The following is a 21260-nucleotide window of genomic DNA, read 5'->3' as shown; positions in this document are numbered from 1 at the left end:
TTTACAGATGCCATGTATACCAAAATCATTCTTTAATCTGAAGAATACCATATAGCTAGTACAATAAAAACTTAGTTATAATCACAATCCTATTGTGTCTTTTAAAATCCTTCCAAATTTACATATTCTCAATTTATATTCATTAATTATATTTAATTTTTAGAAAAAGAGTCCTCTTTCATATTTCTAATCGGCCATTAAGTTATTACAAAAGTAATGAGTTAATTTTTGATTATTTAGAAAATATAGATGAGTAAAAACAAGTGAAAGTCATCTGCCATCCATAGATAATGACCAATGTATGGTATGTTTTCCAGGCCCTTTGCCAAAAATTTACACGTATGCATTGTCTAATAGGTGTTGTCTAAGTTTTTCTCCAATTATTCTAGGATAATTACTATTATACTTATTATAAAGGTGAGGAAACCAAGTAACAAATGACCAAATTACAGGTGGTCAAAATGGATGGCACCCAGCCGTCTTTGTGCCCTTCCTTGAATGCTTATTTTCATGAAAATGATACCATAGAACTCACAAAGGATTAATTGATATAGGAATTGCCCTTCTGCTATAAACAACCAGAAACTGGACAAAAGATATGAGTCAAATATTTTCAGATATTAGTAAGCATTATGGGACTCCAATCTCTGAGAACAGGGGAAATAAATGAGGAAAGCCCCAGATTAACACCTAAAGATAATTTGCTACGGCTCAGGAAGAGGAAACCCAAACAAATGCCAGTGGTCTTGCTAATTGAAGAGATGGAAATAGAAAGGTAGAGGCAACTAGAATTTGTGAGGCAGAGTAAAGAGGAGAAGGAAATTGTATGAAGAGAAAGAGCTAGAGATCTGCTGAGGGGTCTCCTTGAGTCTCTGTGGCTGACTACTGATCTGTGCATATGTGAGTTAAAATTCCATGAGATTGGGGAAAGAATGATTATTCTAATCACCTAAATCCTGTAGACCTAACAATTTCTGGTACTTATACAGGATTAGAGGAGTAGTTCTGTTCTCATCAGCCAGAGTGAAACGACCTTTTATTACATGAGGCATTAGGTAGAATCCTCAGAAAGACATTGTTTTAGCAATGGGACCAAAATAGTCCTAATGTAAAGGCTGCTCTGGCCCTGCTCTCACAAAACTAAAAATTAAGTCTTAAAAGAATCAGACTGATCCTAAGTAACTTAACAGCATGTTAAGAAAAATGTTTGTCACTCTTTAAGGGAATACAACAAAATCCAACAATGTAAAACACAGTGTCTAACATCCGATGAGAAATTACAAGGCAGGCAAAGAGTCAGGAAAAAAATAACCCATAACAAGGGGGAAAAAAAAATCAATAATCAGAGACAGACTTTAAAATGATGGAGATGATGTAAATAGTAAGAATGTCAAATTAGCTATAATGTATCTTTTAAATATGCCCAAAGACATAACAAAAAACATGAATATGATAAGAACAAAATAGATTTTTTATTTTGGAAGGTGATGACAGAGTCTCTGGATGCTTTCTCAGGAGATGGAGTTGTTTTGTCCTCTCTTTCACTGCCTGTTGCAACCAATAAGGGCCATTTGTATTATGAAAATGAAAAAAATGAAGACATGAAAAAGACTCAAATGGAACTGTTAGAGATTAAATATGTAATATTTGACAATAAAAAACAAGCTAAATTGGATTAACATCGGTTAGACAGTTCAGAAGTAGTACATTTGAAGTCATAGTTTATTAAAGCCCAGAGAAAGCAACAAAGATGTAAAAAAAACGAAAATAGCAATAACTTATGGAGCAATATGATGCAGTCTAACAAAGATGTAATTGGAATCTCAGGAGATGAAAGGGAGGAGGGCACAGAAAAATATATTTGAAGAAATAATGAGCAAAATATTTTCTGATTTGATGGAAAAAAAAAAACTACAGAGATCAAAGAATCTCAGTAAACCTCAATCAGAGCAAACAAAAACACACCAAGACACATTATATCAAATTGCTAAAACCAGTTAAAAAGAGAGCATCTTAAACTTAGCCAGAGGGAGAAAAGAGACATTTTGTGTAACTAAGTGAAGATCATCAGAAACTATCAAAGCCATAAGACAAGAGTGATAGCTTCAAAAGAGCAAAAAGAGAAAAAAAGTCACCCTAGAATTCTATGCGTGGTGAATGTATCTTTTAAAAACTAAGGTTAAGTAGAGACATTTTCAGACCAAAAAAGCTGAGAGAATTTATTACCAGCAGATCTATAATATCAGAAATTTTAAACATGGAAGAAAAATGATGGGAAAACCACATGGAAATTTGAATTTACACAAAACATGAATAGTGGCAGATTGATAGAAATGTAGGCTAATATTTTAAAAATATGTTTTCTTGGACAGGCGAGGTGGCTCACACCTGCAATCCCAGCACTTTGGGAGGCCGAGGCAGGCAGATCACCCAAGGTCAGGAGTTCGAGACCAGCCTGGCCAACATGGTGAATCCCCATCTCTACTAAAAATACAAAAATTAGCCAGGCATGGTGATGGGCGCCTGTAATCCCAGCTACTTGGGAGGCCGAGGCAGGAGAATCGCTTGAACCCAGGAGGTGGAGGTTGCAGTGAGCTGAGATTGCACCACTGCACTCCAGCCTGGACAAAAGAGCGAGACTCTGTCTCAAGAAAAAAAAAAAAAACTTTTCTCTTTTTAAAATAATTGGCTATAGAAAACAAAAATAATAGTATATTGTGAGGTAGAAATAAAATATATAATAAAAGTATCACAAAACACCTAAAGTGGGGCTAAGTGGAAATATAGTGTTGTTAAGCTTTTACACTATACAGAACATGGTATAGTATTATTTGAAGGTAGACTGTGATAAAAGGTGCAAATCCTAGAATAATCCTTTAAAAAAGAGTTAACGGTTAGTAAGTTCCATTTAGTTAGAACTAAAATGGAACCATAAAGTATACTCAATAAAAAAAAGGAAAAAGAAAATTCAGACTGATAAATAGAAACAAGTAACAACATGGTAGACTATAATGTATATTTTCTGTATTATTTCAGCCTTTTGTGGTAAATTACCACCTTCACTATACTCTAAAACATTCCCTCTTGAGAGTTTGTCTTCTGCAGGCTAATGTTAGATTTTAATGAGTCAATCCCTTTGACCACCAAACTTTCAAAGCAGGTAAAGCCTTAAGTTATGACTGGGATGATACAACTTGATCATAAAGAAGTGTGCAATGTTTATGCATGGACCTGTATGTCAAAGTCTGGTCACTTCATAGCACTATGTCTCTACTTAGTAGTTTTTTAAAAGAAGTTTTGTGGCTTTCTCCTAATATAATCAGTCATACACATGCTGTTGCTTGTTGTAGCTACTAAAACTTACTGGTAAAGCTGCTACTCCTCTCCATACTCAGCTGCCTAGGGATCCACAGGTTGCTAGGAAAAATATCCGCCGTTATGTGAACAGTCAACATAAGTCTTTCTTCGAGCGGTGAAAACTAAATTTTTCTCTTCCCTAGGAGTCTTCTAACTGTGGGTATAAGGAAGATGTAGGATACATTAAGCTTGTTTTCATATTTGAATTGAATTCATACTTGTAGAAGTATGAATTCCCTTTGAAAAGGCTGATTGGTTTGAAGAAATTAACCTGGTTTTAATTATAGCTCTAAGAATTTAGTCATTAGTCAAATTAAACCCAAGCTGATATTCTCTGAACATATATGTATGTATTAAGTTTTCTAGAATAGCTACATATTACTTTTATAATCAGAGGAAAAGCCATCTAAAAAAGAATGTATTTTTTTAAAAGATAGTTTATAGCAGCAGGAAGCAGATTGGTAGTTGCCTGGGGCTGCTTCTCAAGTGGTTGTTGACTGCAGATGGGCAGGAGGGAGTTTTTTGGGGGTGATAGAGGAGTTCTAAAACTGGACTGTAGTGATAGTGGCATAACTGTGTAAATTTACTAAAACTCATTGATTTGTGAACTACAATGTGTATATTTTAATAGTATGTAGATTTTATTCCAATAAAACTTTAAACCAAAAAAGTCACCATTAAAAGAAGAAAAAGAGCAAGACTAAAAAAGGACTTGTATAATATGAAGAACTAAAAATCAGTGTTTTAAAAGGAAGAAAACCTAATAGACAAATGGACAAAAGTCTCAAATAGGCAGTTTATAAAAGATGATATCCAGAAGGCCAATACACCTATGTAAAACCTGTTCAACATTATTATTCATGAGGGAAATGCCAATTAATACCACAAAGCAATACTGTTACATACTTGCCAACATGGCTGAAATAAACTGATTATACAACATGTTGGCAAGATTGGGGAGCATTCAGAACTCTTATATGGTACTGTTGAAATGTAAATTGATATAAGCATATTGGAAAACAGTTAAAAGAGACAAGTATAAGTATGTTCATAGCAAAATTTTTCATAATAAACTGGAAACAATGAAATACTCATCTCTTAATGGATAGTTTAATGGTAGTATAGCCAGTATAGCCAAATAATGGATCACTAATATACAGCACTGGAAATTTACAAAATATAATTGTATGCAACAAATACAAAATAGTACATGGTGTATTTTTCCATTCATATGAACTTTAATAGTAGGTAAAATTAACTTATCATCTTAAAAGTAAGAATAATAATTACCCTTGGTTGGGGTGTGGAAATAAGAGTACATAGCTTATGTACAGTGACCTTGCTAAAGTCAATGGGATGGGGCACAAAGGGGCTTCTGAGTTTCTGATTTTTTATATATATATATATATATATATATATATATAAATTTGGGCTTTAGTTACAACAATGTCTTCCTTTTGTAAAAAGTCATAATTTACACTTATTATTTTAATATTTTATGTGTATTATTATTATCATTATTTTGAGACCGAGTCTCATAATAAAATGTTGCCCTGGCTGGACTCCAGCTTCTGGGCTTAAGCTATCCTCCCTCCTCAGCCTCCCAAGTAGCTGTGGCTACAGGCATGTGACACTGTGCCAAGCCCTATGTATATTATACTACAATAGCATTTGCAAGAAAAACGAACACTTAAAAGTTTAAAAATTTGTATGTTGATGTAATTTCACAACAGTAACGGGTCTATATATAGTTGTAAGACTTCTTTGTTTTACTTGAACTTGTGAAATGTCGACTCTTAAGTAAGTAGACTGTGACAAGTTAGGTTTGTATATTGTAATCCCTAGAGCAGCTACTAAAATGCAGTACAAAGATAGTTGAAAAGTAGATAAATTAATATGGAATACTAAAGTATATTGAACAGAGGGGAGGGGCACCTCACCAAAGAAAGTACACAGATGTCAAATAAGCATATGAAAAGATGTTCCACATTATATGTTATTAGGGAATTGCAAATTAAAACAAAAATGAGATACCACAGCACAGCTATTGGAATGGCAAAAGTCCAAAACAATGACAACACCAAATGCTGGTGAGAATGTGGCGCAACAGGAACACTCATTCATTGGTGGTGGGAATGCAAAATGGTACAGCCACTTTGGAAAACAGTTTGACAGTTTCTTATAAAACTATATTTTTACCATATGATCCAGCAGTAACAACTTCTTGGTATTTACCTAAATTAGTTGAAAACTTATGTCCACACAATAACCTGTACACAGATATTTATAGCAGCTTTATTCATAATTGCTAAAACTTGGAAACAGTCAAGATGTCCTTCAGTAGGTGAATGAATAAACTATGGTACATTCAGACAATGGAATATTATTCAACACTAAAAAGAAATGAGCTTTCAAGCCATGAAAAGGCTTGCAGGAACCTTAAATACATATTACTGAGTGAAAGAAGCCAATATGAAAAGGCCACATACCATAAGATTCCAAATATATGACATTCTGGAAAAAGCAAAACTATGGAGAGAGTAAAAAAGATCAGTAGTTGCCAGGATCTAGTTGGGGGAGGATGAGTAGGCAGAGCATAGAGGACTTTAGGTTAGTCAAATTAATCTATATGATACTGCAATGGTGAATAAATGTCTATATATTTGTTTAAACCCAGAGAATGTGCAACATAAAGAGTGAACCCTAATGCATATTATGGACTGTAGTTAATAATCATGTCAGTATTGGTTCATCACATATAACACACTAATGCAAGATGTTAATTATAGGGGAAATTGTGCATGTGAGGGTAAAGGGGCATATGGGAATTCTGTGTTCTGCTCATTTTTGCTGTGAACCTAAAACTGCTCCAAAAGTCTATTTTAAACAGACAGGGAGTAAGAGGAGGAAGGGAGGAACAAATGAGAGAGGACAAACAGAAGGCCAGTAATAAAATTCGTAGCCCTAAATCCAGCCATACTAATTATTAACAATGTAAATGCTCTAAACAGTCCAATTAAGAAATGGATATTATCGGCCGGGCACAGGCTCACGCCTGTAATCCCAGCACTTTGGGAGGCCGAGGCAGGCAGATGACGAGGTCAGGAGATTGAGACCATCCTGGCTAACACAGTGAAACCTCGTCTCTACTAAAAATACAAAAAAAAATTAGCCGGGTACCAAAACAGAGATATAGATCAATGGAACAGAACAGAGCCCTCAGAAATAACGCCGTGTATCTACAACTATCTGATCTTTGACAAACCTGAGAAAAATAAGCAATGGGGAAAGGATTCCCTATTTAATAAATGGTGCTGGGAAAACTGGTTAGCCATATGTAGAAAGCTGAAACTGGATCCCTTCCTTACACCTTATACAAAAATCAATTCAAGATGGATTAAAGACTTAAACGTTAGACCTAAAACCAGAAAAACCCTAGAAGAAAACCTAGGCATTACCATTCAGGACATAGGCATGGGCAAGTACTTCATGTCTAAAACACCAAAAGCAATGGCAACAAAAGCCAAAATTGACAAATGGGATCTAATTAAACTAAAGAGCTTCTGCACAGCAAAAGAAACTACCATCAGAGTGAACAGGCAACCCACGAAATGGGAGAAAATTTTTGCAATCTACTCATCTGACAAAGGGCTAATATCCAGAATCTACAATGAACTCAAACACATTTACAAGAAAAAAACAAACCTTACCCATCACCCATCAAAAAGCGGGTGAAGGACATGAACAGACACTTCTCAAAAGAAGACATTTATACAGCCAAAAAACACATGAAAAAATGCTCACCATCACTGGCCATCAGAGAAATGCAAATCAAAAGCACAATGAGATACCATCTCACACCAGTTAGAATGGCAATCATTAAAAAGTCAGGAAACAACAGGTGCTGGAGAGGATGTGGAGAAATAGGAACACTTACACTGTTGGTGGGACTGTAAACTAGTTCCACCATTGTGGAAGTCAGTGTGGCGATTCCTCAGGGATCTAGAACTAGAAATACCATTTGACCCAGCCATCCCATTACTGGGTATATACCCAAAGGACTATAAATCATGCTGCTATAAAGACACATGCACACATATGTTTATTGCAGCACTATTCACAATAGCAAAGACTTGGAACCAACCCAAATGTCCAACAATGATAGACTGGATTAAGAAAATGTGGCACATATACACCATGGAATACTATGCAGCCATAAAAAATGATGAGTTCATGTCCTTTGTAGGGACATGGATGAAATTGGAAATCATCATTCTCAGTAAACTATCGCAAGAACAAAAAACCAAACACCGCATATTCTCACTCATAGGTGGGAATTGAACAATGAGATCACTTGGACACAGGAATGGGAACATCACAGTCTGGGGACTGTTGTGGGGTAGGGGGAGTGGGGAGGGATAGCATTGGGAGATATACCTAATGCTAGATGACGAGTTAGTGGGTGCAGCGCACCAGCATGTCACATGTATACATATGTAACCTGCCCATTGTGCACATGTACCCTAAAACTTAAAGTATAATAATAAAAAAAAAAGAAAAAAAAAATTAGCCAGGTGTGGTGGTGGGGCCTGTAGTCCCAGCTAATCGGGAGGCTGAGGCAGGAGAATGGCGTGAACCCGGGAGGCAGAGCTTGCAGTAGGCCGAGATCGTGCCACTGCATTCCAGCCTGGGTGACAGAGCGAGACACTGTCTCAGGAAAAAAAAAAAAAAAAAAAGAAAGAAATGGATATTATCTGATTGGATAAAATAAGACCTAACTGTATGTTATCTACAAGAAACCTCTTTAAATACAATGATACTAAAGGGTTAAAAAATGAAAAAAAAATAAACCATGAGAACAAAAACCAAAAGAAAGCTATAGTGACTATAGTAGAGTCAGACAAAGTAGACTTCAGAACAGAGAAAATTACCAAGGATAAAGGGAGATAATTTCATAGTGATAAAAGGTGCAATTTACCAAGTCTTACATGTATATTCATCTAATAACAGAACTCCCAAATATCTGAACCAAAAACTGATAGAATTAAAAGAAAAATGGACAAATCTGCAGTTATGCTTGGAAACTTCAGCATACCTCTTGGTAATTGACAGGGTAAGTAGGCAATTAGGAAGGATATGGAAGACTTAAATAGAACAATTAACCTACTTGACCTAACTGAAATTTGTAGAACACCCTAGCCAACAATTGCAGAATATGCATTTATTTTAAGTGCCCATGAAATACTTGCCAAGGTAGATCGTAAACTAGGCCATAAAACCTTAACAATTTTGAGTTAAAATCATACAAAATGTTGTATTTATAATAGAATTAAACCAGAAATCAAAGAAAGATATCAATCCCCAAATATTTAGAATATGTAAAAGCGACTTCTAAATAATACATATTTTAGAGGAAGGAAAATTTTATAATATTTTAAATAGAATGAAATATCAAAATTTGTGCAATGCAGCTAAAGCAGTGCTCCAAGGTTAATTTATAGCACTAAATGCTTTTATTAGAAAAGGAGATATGTCTCAATTCAATAATCTAAATTTCTACCTCAATAAACTATAAAAAGAATATATGAAACCCAATACAAGCAGAGAGAAGTAAATAATAAAGATAACAGCAGAATTCAATGAAATGAAAAACAGAAAAATAGACAAAACACTGACACCAAAAGCTGGTTCTTTAAGCAGATCCAAAAATTTTTTTTTTTTTTTTTTTTTTTGAGACAGAGTCTCACTTTGTTGCGCAGGCTGGAGTGCAGTGGCACCATCTTGGCTTACTGCAACCTCCACCTCCCAGGTTTAAGTAATTCTCATGCCTCAGCCGGGCACCACCACGCCTGGCTAATTTTTGTATTTTTTAGTAGAGATGGGGTTTCACCATGTTGGCCAGGCTGGTCTCAAACTTCTGACCTCAGGTGATCCTGCCCTCCTTGGCCCTCCAAAATGCTGGGATTATAGGCGTGAGCCACCATGCCTGGGCTGAGCAAATCAAAAAGTTGATAAATTTCTAGCCACTAATCAGGAAGAAAGAGAGAATGTGCAAATTACCATTATCAGGAATAAAAAAAGGGATATCATTACATACTTTGTAGACATTTAAAGTAAAGCAAGGGCTTACTACCTTACTGGATACCCTCCTGAATCATTTTAAAAGTTGTAGGATACATGAGTTTGAATAAAATTGTTTGATGAAATGTGAAGAAAAGTGAAAAAAATTCTATATTTGATTATTCTGAAAACATCTGCAATATTTACTATTTCCAGGCTATCTGCTTTAATACTAAACTACCATCTTTATCCTTAATTATCCATAATTTAACCAGTATGAGAATATACACAATGTGCTTTTCAAAAACAAACCTCTTTCTATGTGTACCTCTACTTTTTGAATGTTTTGCCAGCATATTGATTATAGTTATAAATTATTTGTTAATAGTTTGGAATGGAAGAGTATGATAATTATATTGCTTTCTGTTGCAGGCATCATTAAGCAAGCTAATGGAAACACTTGGTCAAGCAGAACCATATTTTGTAAAATGCATTCGCTCTAATGCTGAAAAGGTAAAAATGTCCTATAAATGAGAGCACATATCTCAGCTTACTTCAAACTGAGCTTTAAATACTTTTAAGCAGAATAAGTGCAGGGGAAGCACTAACTATAATATTTATAAGGAAAATAGTATGTTATAAACACTTTAAATGGATTTTTCCACACTTCCCTGCCTGTAAGGTGTTTATATGGATTTGATTTAGCATCACCCAGAATTTGAGAAGCAAATACCTCTTGAAGTCCTGTCAGAAAAGAATTTTCTTTTTTGTTTTTGTTTTTGTTTTGAGGCAGAGTCTCACTCTGTCACCTAGGCTGGAGTGCAGTGGCATGATCTCAGCTCACTGTAATCTCCGCCTCCTGGTTTCAAGCAGTTCTCCTGCCTCAGCCTCCTGAGTAGCTGGGACTACAGGTGTGCACCACCACGCCCAGCTAATTTTTGTATTTTTAGTAGAGACGAGGATTTGCCATGTTGGCCAGGCTGGTCTTGAACTCCTGACCTCAGGTGATCAGCCCACCTTGGCCTCCCAAAGTGCTAGGATTATAGGCATGAGCCACTACACCCAGTTGTAGGTTATCTTGTTACAGATTTTGTAGTGATTGGACTATGTGGCCTCTGTGGGTGACTACATTCTTTTTGAGCCTTTAAGGTCCTCTCTCTTCACAACCAGAGAAGCCTGGAAGCTTGGTTTCTCTCTTTTCCCTAGGGTTGGGCAGTCAGAACTTTTCTGAAGCTACCAGCTGAGAGGTGAGCTTGCCTTAATATACTTAGTTACTGTATATCTTAACCAGACAACCTCCAGTCAATCTCTAGATACTCAACAGTTAGTCATGCTTACAAACAGATAATTAATTTGGAGATCTACTGTTCTGGGTTAATCTTTTTTCCATTTGCTTTAGCTGCCCTTAAGGTTCAATGATGTCTTGGTACTTAGACAGCTTCGATACACCGGGATGCTGGAAACAGTTCGAATTCGCCAATCAGGATACAGCTCCAAATATTCTTTCCAGGTTCTGTTTTTATAGTGATATTTACATATTTAGACACATCAAGTAAATGATTCCCACATATCTTGCTTATTATTTCTTTGGGGCTTACTTATTTTCCTTAATTCTTCCTTTCCATTTCACGTTTTGTATACGGAATTGAAAAGGGATAGACAGTATTTACTTTGATTGAATGGCAGCAATCTCATTAAGCTTATTGTAATAGAATCCAGTACTTGGCTATTCTCATTTGATTGGAATGTTTGCTAATACTAAATTTACTCCTGATATAACAATTCTTTGCACTGACCTCTCCAGTAACTGAAATAGTTCAATGAGAATTATCTAGTGAAAAGATTCCATTTGGTTTTCCCTAAAGTTTTCTCAGCAGGATTTTCTTTCATAGTAAGCTGCCAGCAAGGCTCACAGCTACTCGTATCAGCAATTGCTGCTATGGGTATGGAAACTATATTGAAGCTGTTCAGCAACTGAGCAAGTCTTTGCTGTTACTGGGACGGAAAGCCTCATTCTCAGTGATACCCTGTCCCCATCCTGCCACGTTTGCTTTTTTTTTCCTGATAGAAATTTTAGGTTCTTGTTAAATAACCTTTTCTTTGGTCTTTTATAAAGCTTTCTCAAAAGGGATAATTAGCCTCTGCCTTTTTTTTCTCTCATTCCCTTTTGATGTCATGATATGTAGAACCCAATATCTTTCTCCACCTCCTATGTTTTCCGAATTAACCTTTTATCATATCTTAAATTAACATGCACGTCTTGGTTTCACCCTGTTTAAAAGAAAGAGAAAAGATTAATAGAATGATAATTAGTTTAAGGTCTTGTTTACATACACTGTTTTCTGATTTTACAATATTTTTAAATTATTTTTCAGGATTTTGTGAGCCACTTCCATGTACTTCTTCCCCGAAATATTATTCCATCCAAATTTAACATTCAGGATTTCTTCAGGAAAATAAATCTTAATCCAGATAATTATCAAGTTGGAAAAACCATGGTAAATATAATCTGTATAGCTCTGGTCAAAATTGAGTGCATTTATTTAAAGAATAATAATTTTTGCCTATGAGATTGTTTATTAAAAAGATAGTGTATCAGATATCAGAAGACAATTGGTTAGGCCCAGGTTTTTATTTAATTATGTAGTCAATATTAATCACAGAGCTCTGGCCAGTGCTCTAGTTCTGACTATAATTTTAACTGCCTAAAAATCATCTCTCCATAGATACTCTACTGTAATCTCCAAGCCAGCTTGCCCAAGGTGACCATATCCAGATTCATCTGCTCTTAAATTTATCAAATACTTTCTTTCTCTGTCACCCTTTTTCCAGTTTCTCAGTCTAGAAACCATAATTGTCTTTGTCATACTGTTCACTTTAATCCTTTCACAAAGTTTTAGGGATTTTTTTTCCTTTTACAAAGAGATTCTTACATCGCTTTCTGTTTCTCCATTACTACTGCTTCCATTTTATTTTTATTCCTTATCTCTTCTCATCTACATTGCTTATACAGTGAACAGCTTACTTATCTGATTCTAGTGTATTTGTCATTCCATTTAATTTATTCTACTCATAATATTAAAATTATTATCTTAATATACTTAGTTCTTTATGTCTGCCTCCTGCTTGATAATAACCTCCTGATAACCTCCTCATTAAGTCCAAACATCTTTCTCTTTTTTGAGAACCTTCATATTGTGGCTTCACATTACTTAATATCTTTTTTATGGAGATTAATTGTCCCATTGTCTCCTGTGCATGCCTTTATTATTATTTTCAACTCTCTGTGTTACTCAGGTGGGATCTTTTGTCTCTGGCCCTTATTAGTTTACCATCTTCCTCTTCGGGTGTATAATATCTACCTGCTCTCAAATGAGAGGTATAATTCCTGTTTCTAAAGGGATATGTCTCCTTCACCTTTGCAGCCTCACAAACCCTAAACATTAGTGGAATGAAGGAGTAAATAAAATAAACTTATTAATAACTTTGGACAGTGAGAAGCTTTTAATGCACGCTGGATTTCAAAAAGACTGTTATCATTGGTTTATTCATTATATGATTCAAGCTTCAAGATCTATGGTTTTCAACTTTTTTCCCCATCCCAACACGCTTGAAAAATATGACTTATTACCAGTAATACATTTACTCATAGCAGTGGTTTCCCCAATGGACTAATGTATCATAATCTCTGGCACTGGAATTTTGATATTCTTGCTCACCTTGTCATTTTTCCCTCCCTTCCTCCCTTCCTTACCTTCCTTTTTTTCTTTGTCTTTTTTTTTTTGGAGACCAGGTCTCTCTATTTTGCCGTAGAACTGGAACTCCTGGGCTTCAGCAAACTTCCTGTTTCAGCCTTCTCAGTAGTTAGGAGTATAGGCATGTAGCACCACACCCAGCTCACCTTCCGTATTCTACTATCTCCATTTCAATTTGAGAATGACTACTTCGGATAAATCTGTAGGAATATTTATCAGTACTTCATTTACATGCCTGCCACTGTGTTTGTTCTTCTCTAAAAGCTTATCACAGAAAGGATGATTCATGAAATAAATTTCTCATTTCTTCTTAAGCTGCATTCCTCATCTTTCTTCCTTTTGGTAGGTCTTTCTAAAGGAGCAGGAACGACAGCACTTACAAGATCTGCTTCACCAAGAGGTGCTCCGCAGAATCATATTGTTGCAGCGATGGTTCAGGGTCTTGCTGTGTAGGCAGCATTTCCTCCATCTGAGACAAGCATCTGTTATTATCCAGGTGAGAAGCAAAGGATTCTTTGCATGAGATTGACTAGTTTATTTGGCCTTTGTTTAGTAACCAGAACCTTTTTACTGTAAAACATTTTCAGTGATAATGTAAACTTCAGAAATGAGGATATGTCGTACCCAATTTTGAAGTGCTCATAACACCCAACAGATTATCTGGCATATAATAGACTATTAATAAATATTGATTCCATTGAATTTAAATTAAATTGAATTTGTAGTTATAATGTCTTGTGAGATCTGTGTAGGGGCTAAGGAGTTACCTAATATTTGTTGACATAGTTGTTTTTATTTAATAGTTTTTGGAGTGATGTTTGAGAGTTGTATATATACCATTGGTTTTAGACACTCCTTTTGGATGATAGGTACCTTATTTTACATTTTATTTGTTTTATTAACTCCCTCATTGATTTATATCATTTCCATAAGATCTTTTCCATTTCTGCAAGAAAATCTTTAGTATCTTCATCTTTGGAATGTGTGTCAGGATTACCTTAAACCCATTAGTGTTATTTAGGAAAATTGTAACAAAAGAATATAATATGTTAAAGTTACTAATAATTTGAAGGACATGAAATCATCCAAAAATTTTAAATTAGGTTCTGTAATTAACTTCTTCAAGGTTATATTATTTAAAATAGCTGTTTTAGCCAAACATATCTGGAAGAGAAAACTTTTTTCTATTTATCTTTTTCAGGTACACTTTCTGCTTTTGTAGAAAACTAATTTTTTTATTTTTATTTTTTTGAGACAGAGTCTCACTCTGTCACCCAGGCTGGAGTGCAGTGGCGCGAATTCTGCTCACTGCAAGCTCCAGCTCCCAGGTTCACGCCATTCTCCTGCCTCAGCCTCCTGAGTAGCTGGGACTATAGGCACCCACCACCACGCCCAGCTAATTTTTTTTGTATTTTTAGTAGAGACGGGGTTTCACCATGTTAGCCAGGATGGTCTCTATCTCCTGACCTCATGATCTGCCTGCCTTAGCCTCCAAAAGTGCTGGGATTACAGGCATGAGCCACCGCACCTGGCCAGAAAACTTATTTTTAATCACCAAGAATTTAGCTGCATAGCCACTTAACCTGTAATTATGACATAAGAAATTTATTCTCTTTTTTTCCTGTGAAAATGCAGTGTAAGATATGACAACCAGTTTCTGTTATTTTGTCTTCCCCATAGAGATTCTGGAGGAATTACCTAAATCAGAAGCAAGTCAGAGATGCAGCTGTGCAGAAGGATGCTTTTGTTATGGCTAGTGCGGCTGCTCTTCTCCAAGCTTCCTGGCGTGCTCACTTAGAGAGGCAGCGGTACTTGGAGTTACGGGCTGCAGCCATCGTTATCCAGCAGAAATGGAGAGATTACTATAGGCGCAGGCACATGGCTGCTATTTGCATACAAGCAAGATGGAAAGCCTACAGGGAAAGTAAAAGGTACCAAGAACAAAGGAAAAAAATTATCCTTTTGCAATCAACATGTAGAGGATTCAGAGCAAGACAAAGGTAATCTCTATTACTATAATAATTGCTTTTTTTCTTCTTCCCAAGTACTTTGTTTATACCTCTGCATTAACACTTGTCTAATTTGTATTAGAATTGGTTGTATACAATTTGTCTTTTCCACTATACTGTGATACCGATTTTAACCCACATTGTATTGTCTACAATGGAAGTTAAATAAGGTTTTATTGAATTAAATTGGATTGAAAATCTACATGGTCTGTGATCATAACTGCTAAGAATTAACTTCTACATTAGGCTGAATCTTATAAAATTGGCAATATTCAACTGTTGTTACTTTCAGAAACTTTAATTTCACACTTAAATTAAAATTTCACTTTAATTTCACACTTAAAATTTCACTTTAATTTCACACTTAAAATTTCACTTTAATTTGAGGTTTACTTTAAAATAAAGGCATTATTAAAATGAGAGCTTTACTTCTGAATTAGTTTACATTTTGACTGAAATGCCTAGGTAGAAGTAATACACTTAATGAAATATCATCTGACTCATGGAAATAGGAAAATTATGAAATGTGCATTCAAGTTAGCTTAAGAAGTACTTAGGTATTATAAAAAGATTTTACAACTCTGCATTTTTTCTTAAATTCTCAGGAAATATGTTCTTTTCAGTGGTAACTAAGATATTTCTATAACCCATGTTGTCTGTTTTTATATAGATTTAAAGCTTTAAAAGAACAAAGGCTAAGAGAAACAAAACCAGAAGTTGGATTGGTGAATATTAAGGGATATGGATCTCTGGAAATTCAGGGTTCAGACCCTTCAGAATGGGAGGATTGTTCTTTTGACAACAGAATAAAAGCCATAGAGGAATGTAAATCTGTAATAGACAGTAATCGAATTAGCCGTGAAAGTTCAGTGGACTGCTTGAAGGAGTCACCAAACAAGCAGCAGGAGAGAGCCCAAAGCCAGAGTGGTGTGGACTTGCAGGAAGATGTGCTTGTAAGAGAGAGACCCAGATCCTTGGAGGATCTCCATCAGAAAAAAGTAGGCCGGGCTAAGAGAGAAAGTAGGAGAATGAGAGAACTAGAGCAAGCTATATTTAGCTTAGAATTGCTGAAAGTTCGTTCTCTTGGTGGTATTTCTCCTTCAGAGGATCGCAGATGGTCTACAGAATTGGTGCCTGAAGGCCTTCAATCTCCACGAGGTACACCTGATAGTGAGAGCTCTCAAGGAAGCTTGGAACTTCTGAGCTATGAGGAAAGCCAAAAGAGCAAACTAGAGTCTGTCATTTCAGATGAAGGAGACTTGCAGTTTCCATCACCTAAGATATCCAGCAGTCCAAAATTTGATTCACGGGACAATGCCCTCAGTGCCTCAAATGAGACTAGCAATGCAGAGCATTTGAAGGATGGAACTATGAAGGAAAAGGTGGTCTGCAGTTCTGAGTCTATTACCTGTAAACCACAGCTGAAAGACTCCTTCATTTCAAATAGTCTACCTACTTTTTTTTATATCCCCCAACAAGACCCACTGAAAACAAATTCCCAACTAGACACAAGTATCCAAAGAAACAAACTATTGGAAAATGAAGACACAGCGGGGGAAGCTCTTACTTTGGATATCAACAGGGAAACTAGAAGGTATCACTGCTCAGGAAAAGATCAGATTGTTCCTTCTTTGAATACAGAGTCTTCTAATCCTGTGCTTAAGAAGTTAGAAAAGCTAAACACTGAGAAGGAAGAAAGGCAAAAACAGTTGCAGCAACAGAATGAAAAAGAGATGATGGAACAGATTCGCCAGCAAACAGATATTTTAGAGAAGGAGCGCAAAGCCTTCAAGACAATTGAAAAGCCAAGAATTGGAGAGTGTTTGGTGGCACCATCTTCCTATCAGTCAAAGCAAAGAGTAGAGAGGCCATCTTCTCTCCTCAGCTTAAATACCTCAAATAAGGGAGAACTTAATGTACTGGGGTCCCTATCATTAAAAGATGCAGCTCTTGCCCAAAAAGACAGTTCATCTGCTCACTTACCCCCAAAGGACCGACCTGTCACCGTGTTCTTTGAAAGAAAAGGAAGTCCATGCCAATCTAGTACTGTCAAGGAATTATCCAAGACAGACAGAATGGGCACCCAGCTGAATGTAGCCTGTAAACTCTCAAATAATCGCATTTCAAAAAGAGAACACTTTAGGCCAACTCAATCTTACAGCCACAATTCTGATGACCTTTCCAGAGAGGGAAATGCTAGGCCCATTTTCTTCACTCCAAAGGACAATATGAGTATTCCCCTGTAAGTGAAATGTTTATTTATGTTTATGTATAAATGGGAAACTTCTTGGAGTATTTTTATTAAGGTGCCTTGTTTTGCTCCAACTATTTGTGTAAAGTGGCTGCTCAACTTGGCCATTTTCTCTTTGTAAAAATATTCCCTAATTGTTGACTCTACCATCACCTGAAGTTGGATGTAGTTATACCCTAGGAATCCTTGACTAATCATGAATAGCAGAGTAAATACTGGGTTCCTCCCCATTAAGTGAGAAGCATTTGTGAAGGGCAGTACAGTGCCTATAAACATAGTAGGCATTCACCGAATACTGGTTGCTTTACAGCTGTGAAGTTTAGTAGTTGAAGGTTGTTTGTTTCAGGCTTTAAAGAAGTTAATTTGTTTTGTTACAGCTGTTGGCCTATTTATGGTCATCATTACGTTCATTATACTTCTTTGTATGTGATAAACACATAACATAAAATTTCCCATCTTAACCATTTTTAAATAATATAGTACAGTAGTGTTAACTGTATATACATTGTTTTGCAAAAGATCTCTAGAACTTTTTCTTCTTGTAAAATAAAACTCTGTACCCATTGAACAACTCTGCTTTTCCTTGTAGCCCCTGGCAACCATCATTCTACTTTCTGTTTCCAAGAGTTTACTTTTTATACCTCATATAAATAGAAATGAAGTTTTTTTTTTTTTTTTTTTTTTAAGATGGAGTCTCACTCTGTCACCCAGGCTGGAGTGCAGTGGTGTGATCTCAGCTAACTGCAACCTCTGCCTCCTAGGCTCAAGCAGTTCTCCTGTCTCAGCCTCCCGAGTAGCTGGGACTACAGGTGCATGCCACCATGCCTGGCTAATTTTTGTATTTTTAGTAGAGATGGGGTTTCACCATATTTGTCAGGCTGATCTCGAACTCCTGACCTCAGGTGATCCACCTGCCTCTGCCCCCCAAATTGCTGGGATTACAGGTGTGAGCCACCGCACCCAGCCGTAAGTAGAATTTCTTTATACTTTTTTAAACTAGAGGTAGTCATGAGAAAAGCATTTTTAAGTGGTACGTAAAAACAAATTTAACAAAATTGAAGATACTTGTATTATCTTTATATTTGGTAGATTCTTTTGGTTCTTATGGAGAATGTCATCATTGAAATGAAAGGAGGGCTGTATCTTTGGGTTAAAAAAAAATTTTACATTAACAATGAAAATAACCTTTTCTCTCCTTTTATATATAACCCAAACATTTAAATGTTCCACCCTTTAAAATTTCATATGGATTTTAGAGAAATCCTTTGTAAATGTGGGCAAGAGATGATCAATAATATATTTTTCCAAGAGTCTCTATAGTATTACAAAGTGCAGTTGAGCTTAATGACAGTTTTAAGTATTATTCCCACCCATTAACCTACAGATTTCCCAGAAGTTCAAAGGCTCTGTGTAGCATATGCATCCATAAGAGAGTGTTAAAAACATATTCCCTGTCATTCTAAGTTTAGTGATACATGGTATTCCATGCATATCTGTAAGTGAGCTCTTTAATATTCTTTAATGTCTGTTAATTATGACATTTATGTGTGTGTATGTATTATAGGTGTATACACTTATAAAGTAGCTGTTGGATCCATGAATTTGTTTTGTAGAAAACAAATTGTGGATTCTAAAAAATATTAATCATCCTTGTGAAATATTTATCTTATTTTTCCAAGATACATAGTTGTAGGTGTATTTGAGTTGATTTTTTTATTGCTTTATTAATGATCTACTTATCTTTAAAATTATTATATATTAGATTATATTAAACTCTACAGATAAAATTCATACTTTAAATCTCATCCTGTTGTATAAGTAATATTAGAAACATTAACATTTTGTAGAATCATAAATGCTGGTGCTTCTGAATTATGTAATCCAGTTCCCACATGTTACAGATAAGGTCACTGGGACCCATAGAGGTGAAATGACTTATTCAAGATCATGTATTTAGAGAAATGGCTGGGACTAGAACTTGCATTTCATCATTAAGGATCGGCATTGGGTTTTATAATTAGAAAGTAATACTAGGTTAGTGTCCCTTTTGTACTGTAGTGGTGATGAGTACACAGTAGTTTTTAACTGTTTAATGAGAAAGGACAAAAAAAATTCATGGTGAAGTCTAAAGAAAATGTTGTGAGTTAAAAGGTTAATTGCAGTGGTCAAGTACTATCAAGATCCTATTAATTGTTGTTTCTCTTTGGAGGATAAATGAAGGTCCAATAGGCTCGACTGTGGCAAGAGAGATTTTGATAGCCAGAAGAGAATCCTTTAGGACAAGCTAGGATTGCTAGGCTTACACACATTGTACATACATTGCTCAAAAAGGGAGATCTCTAAGAAGCCTATAGCTAGCAAAGATTGCATCTATTTGTGTTTGTTTCGGGCTTATTGCATAGAGGCAAAGGGCAAGATAATTTCTTATGGCTCCTAGACTTTCTTTTATAAAAATTAAATGAAAGATTTTGAATGGAAGAACAATTAATCTACCAACTAGTATCATAAGTTAGTGTCTAATTTTAGCTAGCACTATCCTTGGAAGTAAGATATGATTCTCAAGGAGCTTACAGTTCTGCTCAGGAGAGATTATCAATATGTTGTTGATGAGACTCATGGTACTGAGTTAATATAGGTAATTGGGGCCATGAAGGTTATATACACTTTTTCATCAGATTCTGGCATCTATTTCTGCCCAGAATTTAATGATAAAGCATTCTCATCATACAGTTTTTCAATCAAAATTAAATTTTCATAAGCTAACACTGTAACACCTGTATTGTCTGGAGCATACTTTTAGTTTGATAACAATTTCTTACCCTGCCAGTGTTGATTTTAGGCTATTCAACATCAAGCTTTTTGTTTGTTTGCTTTTTGGTTTTTTTGAGACAGAGTTTCACTCTTGTCACCCAAGCTAGAGTGTGCAGTGGCACGATCTTGGCTCACTGCAACCTCTGCCTCCTGGGTTCAAGTGATTCTCCTACCTCAGCCTTCCAAGTACCTGGGACTACAGCCACCTGCCACCACACCCAGCTAATTTTTATATTTTTGGTAGAGATGGAGTTTTGCCATGTTGACCACGCTGGTCTCAAACTCCTGACCTCAGGTGATCCGCCTGCCTCGGCCTCCCAAACTGCTGGGTTTACAGGCATGAGCCACCGCACCCGGCCTCAACGTCGAGTTTTAAAACTCAAAGACAGTGGATGAAAACTACAAAGAGAGATTTCAGAAGGAGTTTTCTAACCAATAGGAACCATCTCAGTATAAAATATAATGAGATCCTCATCCCTGGATGGCTGTTTTTCAGGTATTTTATAATGATTAGATGGAAAGGCCCCTTGTAAGACTAGTATTCTAAAGATTCAGGGGTTTGGTATTTTCCTTTCCCCATCATCAGATCTATTTTATTTCTTGAGTTTATTTTGCAGCTTCTATTCTTAAACATATGTCATATTCATAGTGGAATATACCCACTGATCATCAGGACAAGGCCTTTAGTAATTCAGTCTTATGCGTAGGTTCAGGATTATTATTACTAATTAGCTAAGCAGAAAAAATATGACTTAATTGTCTTGGGAATTGACTAAGATCTGAAAATATTTATGGAATTTGCTGGAAGTCTTTAACCTGGCTGCCATGGGATATCTGCTAAGAACTGAAATGTAATTTCATTGTTTTATTTAAAGTGTCAGCAAAGAAGCCGTAAACAGTGAAAATCCTCAACTCCATAAAGAAGATGAACCAGCATGGAAACCTGTGAAGTTAGCTGGGCCAGGCCAAAGAGAGGTAAGTTTTGAGTTTTTGTTTATCTATCTTCTATACAAAAGA

General features: G+C 35.8%; 1 protein-coding gene across 8 annotated transcripts in view; it reads left to right on the top strand.

Moving 5' to 3' along the window:
- MYO9A (myosin IXA) overlaps positions 1-21260 on the top strand; it is a 298032-nt gene that overhangs the window by 205512 nt on the left and 71260 nt on the right. For all 8 annotated transcript variants that reach the window (XM_008971877.4, XM_034939060.3, XM_008971875.4 and 5 more), the window contains 7 exons: positions 9850-9930; positions 10817-10927; positions 11793-11915; positions 13519-13668; positions 14853-15172; positions 15852-17423; positions 21119-21218. In XM_008971877.4, the coding sequence (XP_008970125.3) occupies positions 9850-9930; positions 10817-10927; positions 11793-11915; positions 13519-13668; positions 14853-15172; positions 15852-17423; positions 21119-21218 (2457 nt within the window). The remainder of the gene's footprint in view (positions 1-9849; positions 9931-10816; positions 10928-11792; positions 11916-13518; positions 13669-14852; positions 15173-15851; positions 17424-21118; positions 21219-21260) is intronic.

Source organism: Pan paniscus, chromosome 16, assembly GCF_029289425.2.
Source record: "Pan paniscus chromosome 16, NHGRI_mPanPan1-v2.0_pri, whole genome shotgun sequence".
Lineage (NCBI taxonomy): Eukaryota > Metazoa > Chordata > Mammalia > Primates > Hominidae > Pan > Pan paniscus.
This window is presented reverse-complemented; position numbering and strand designations above follow the sequence as displayed.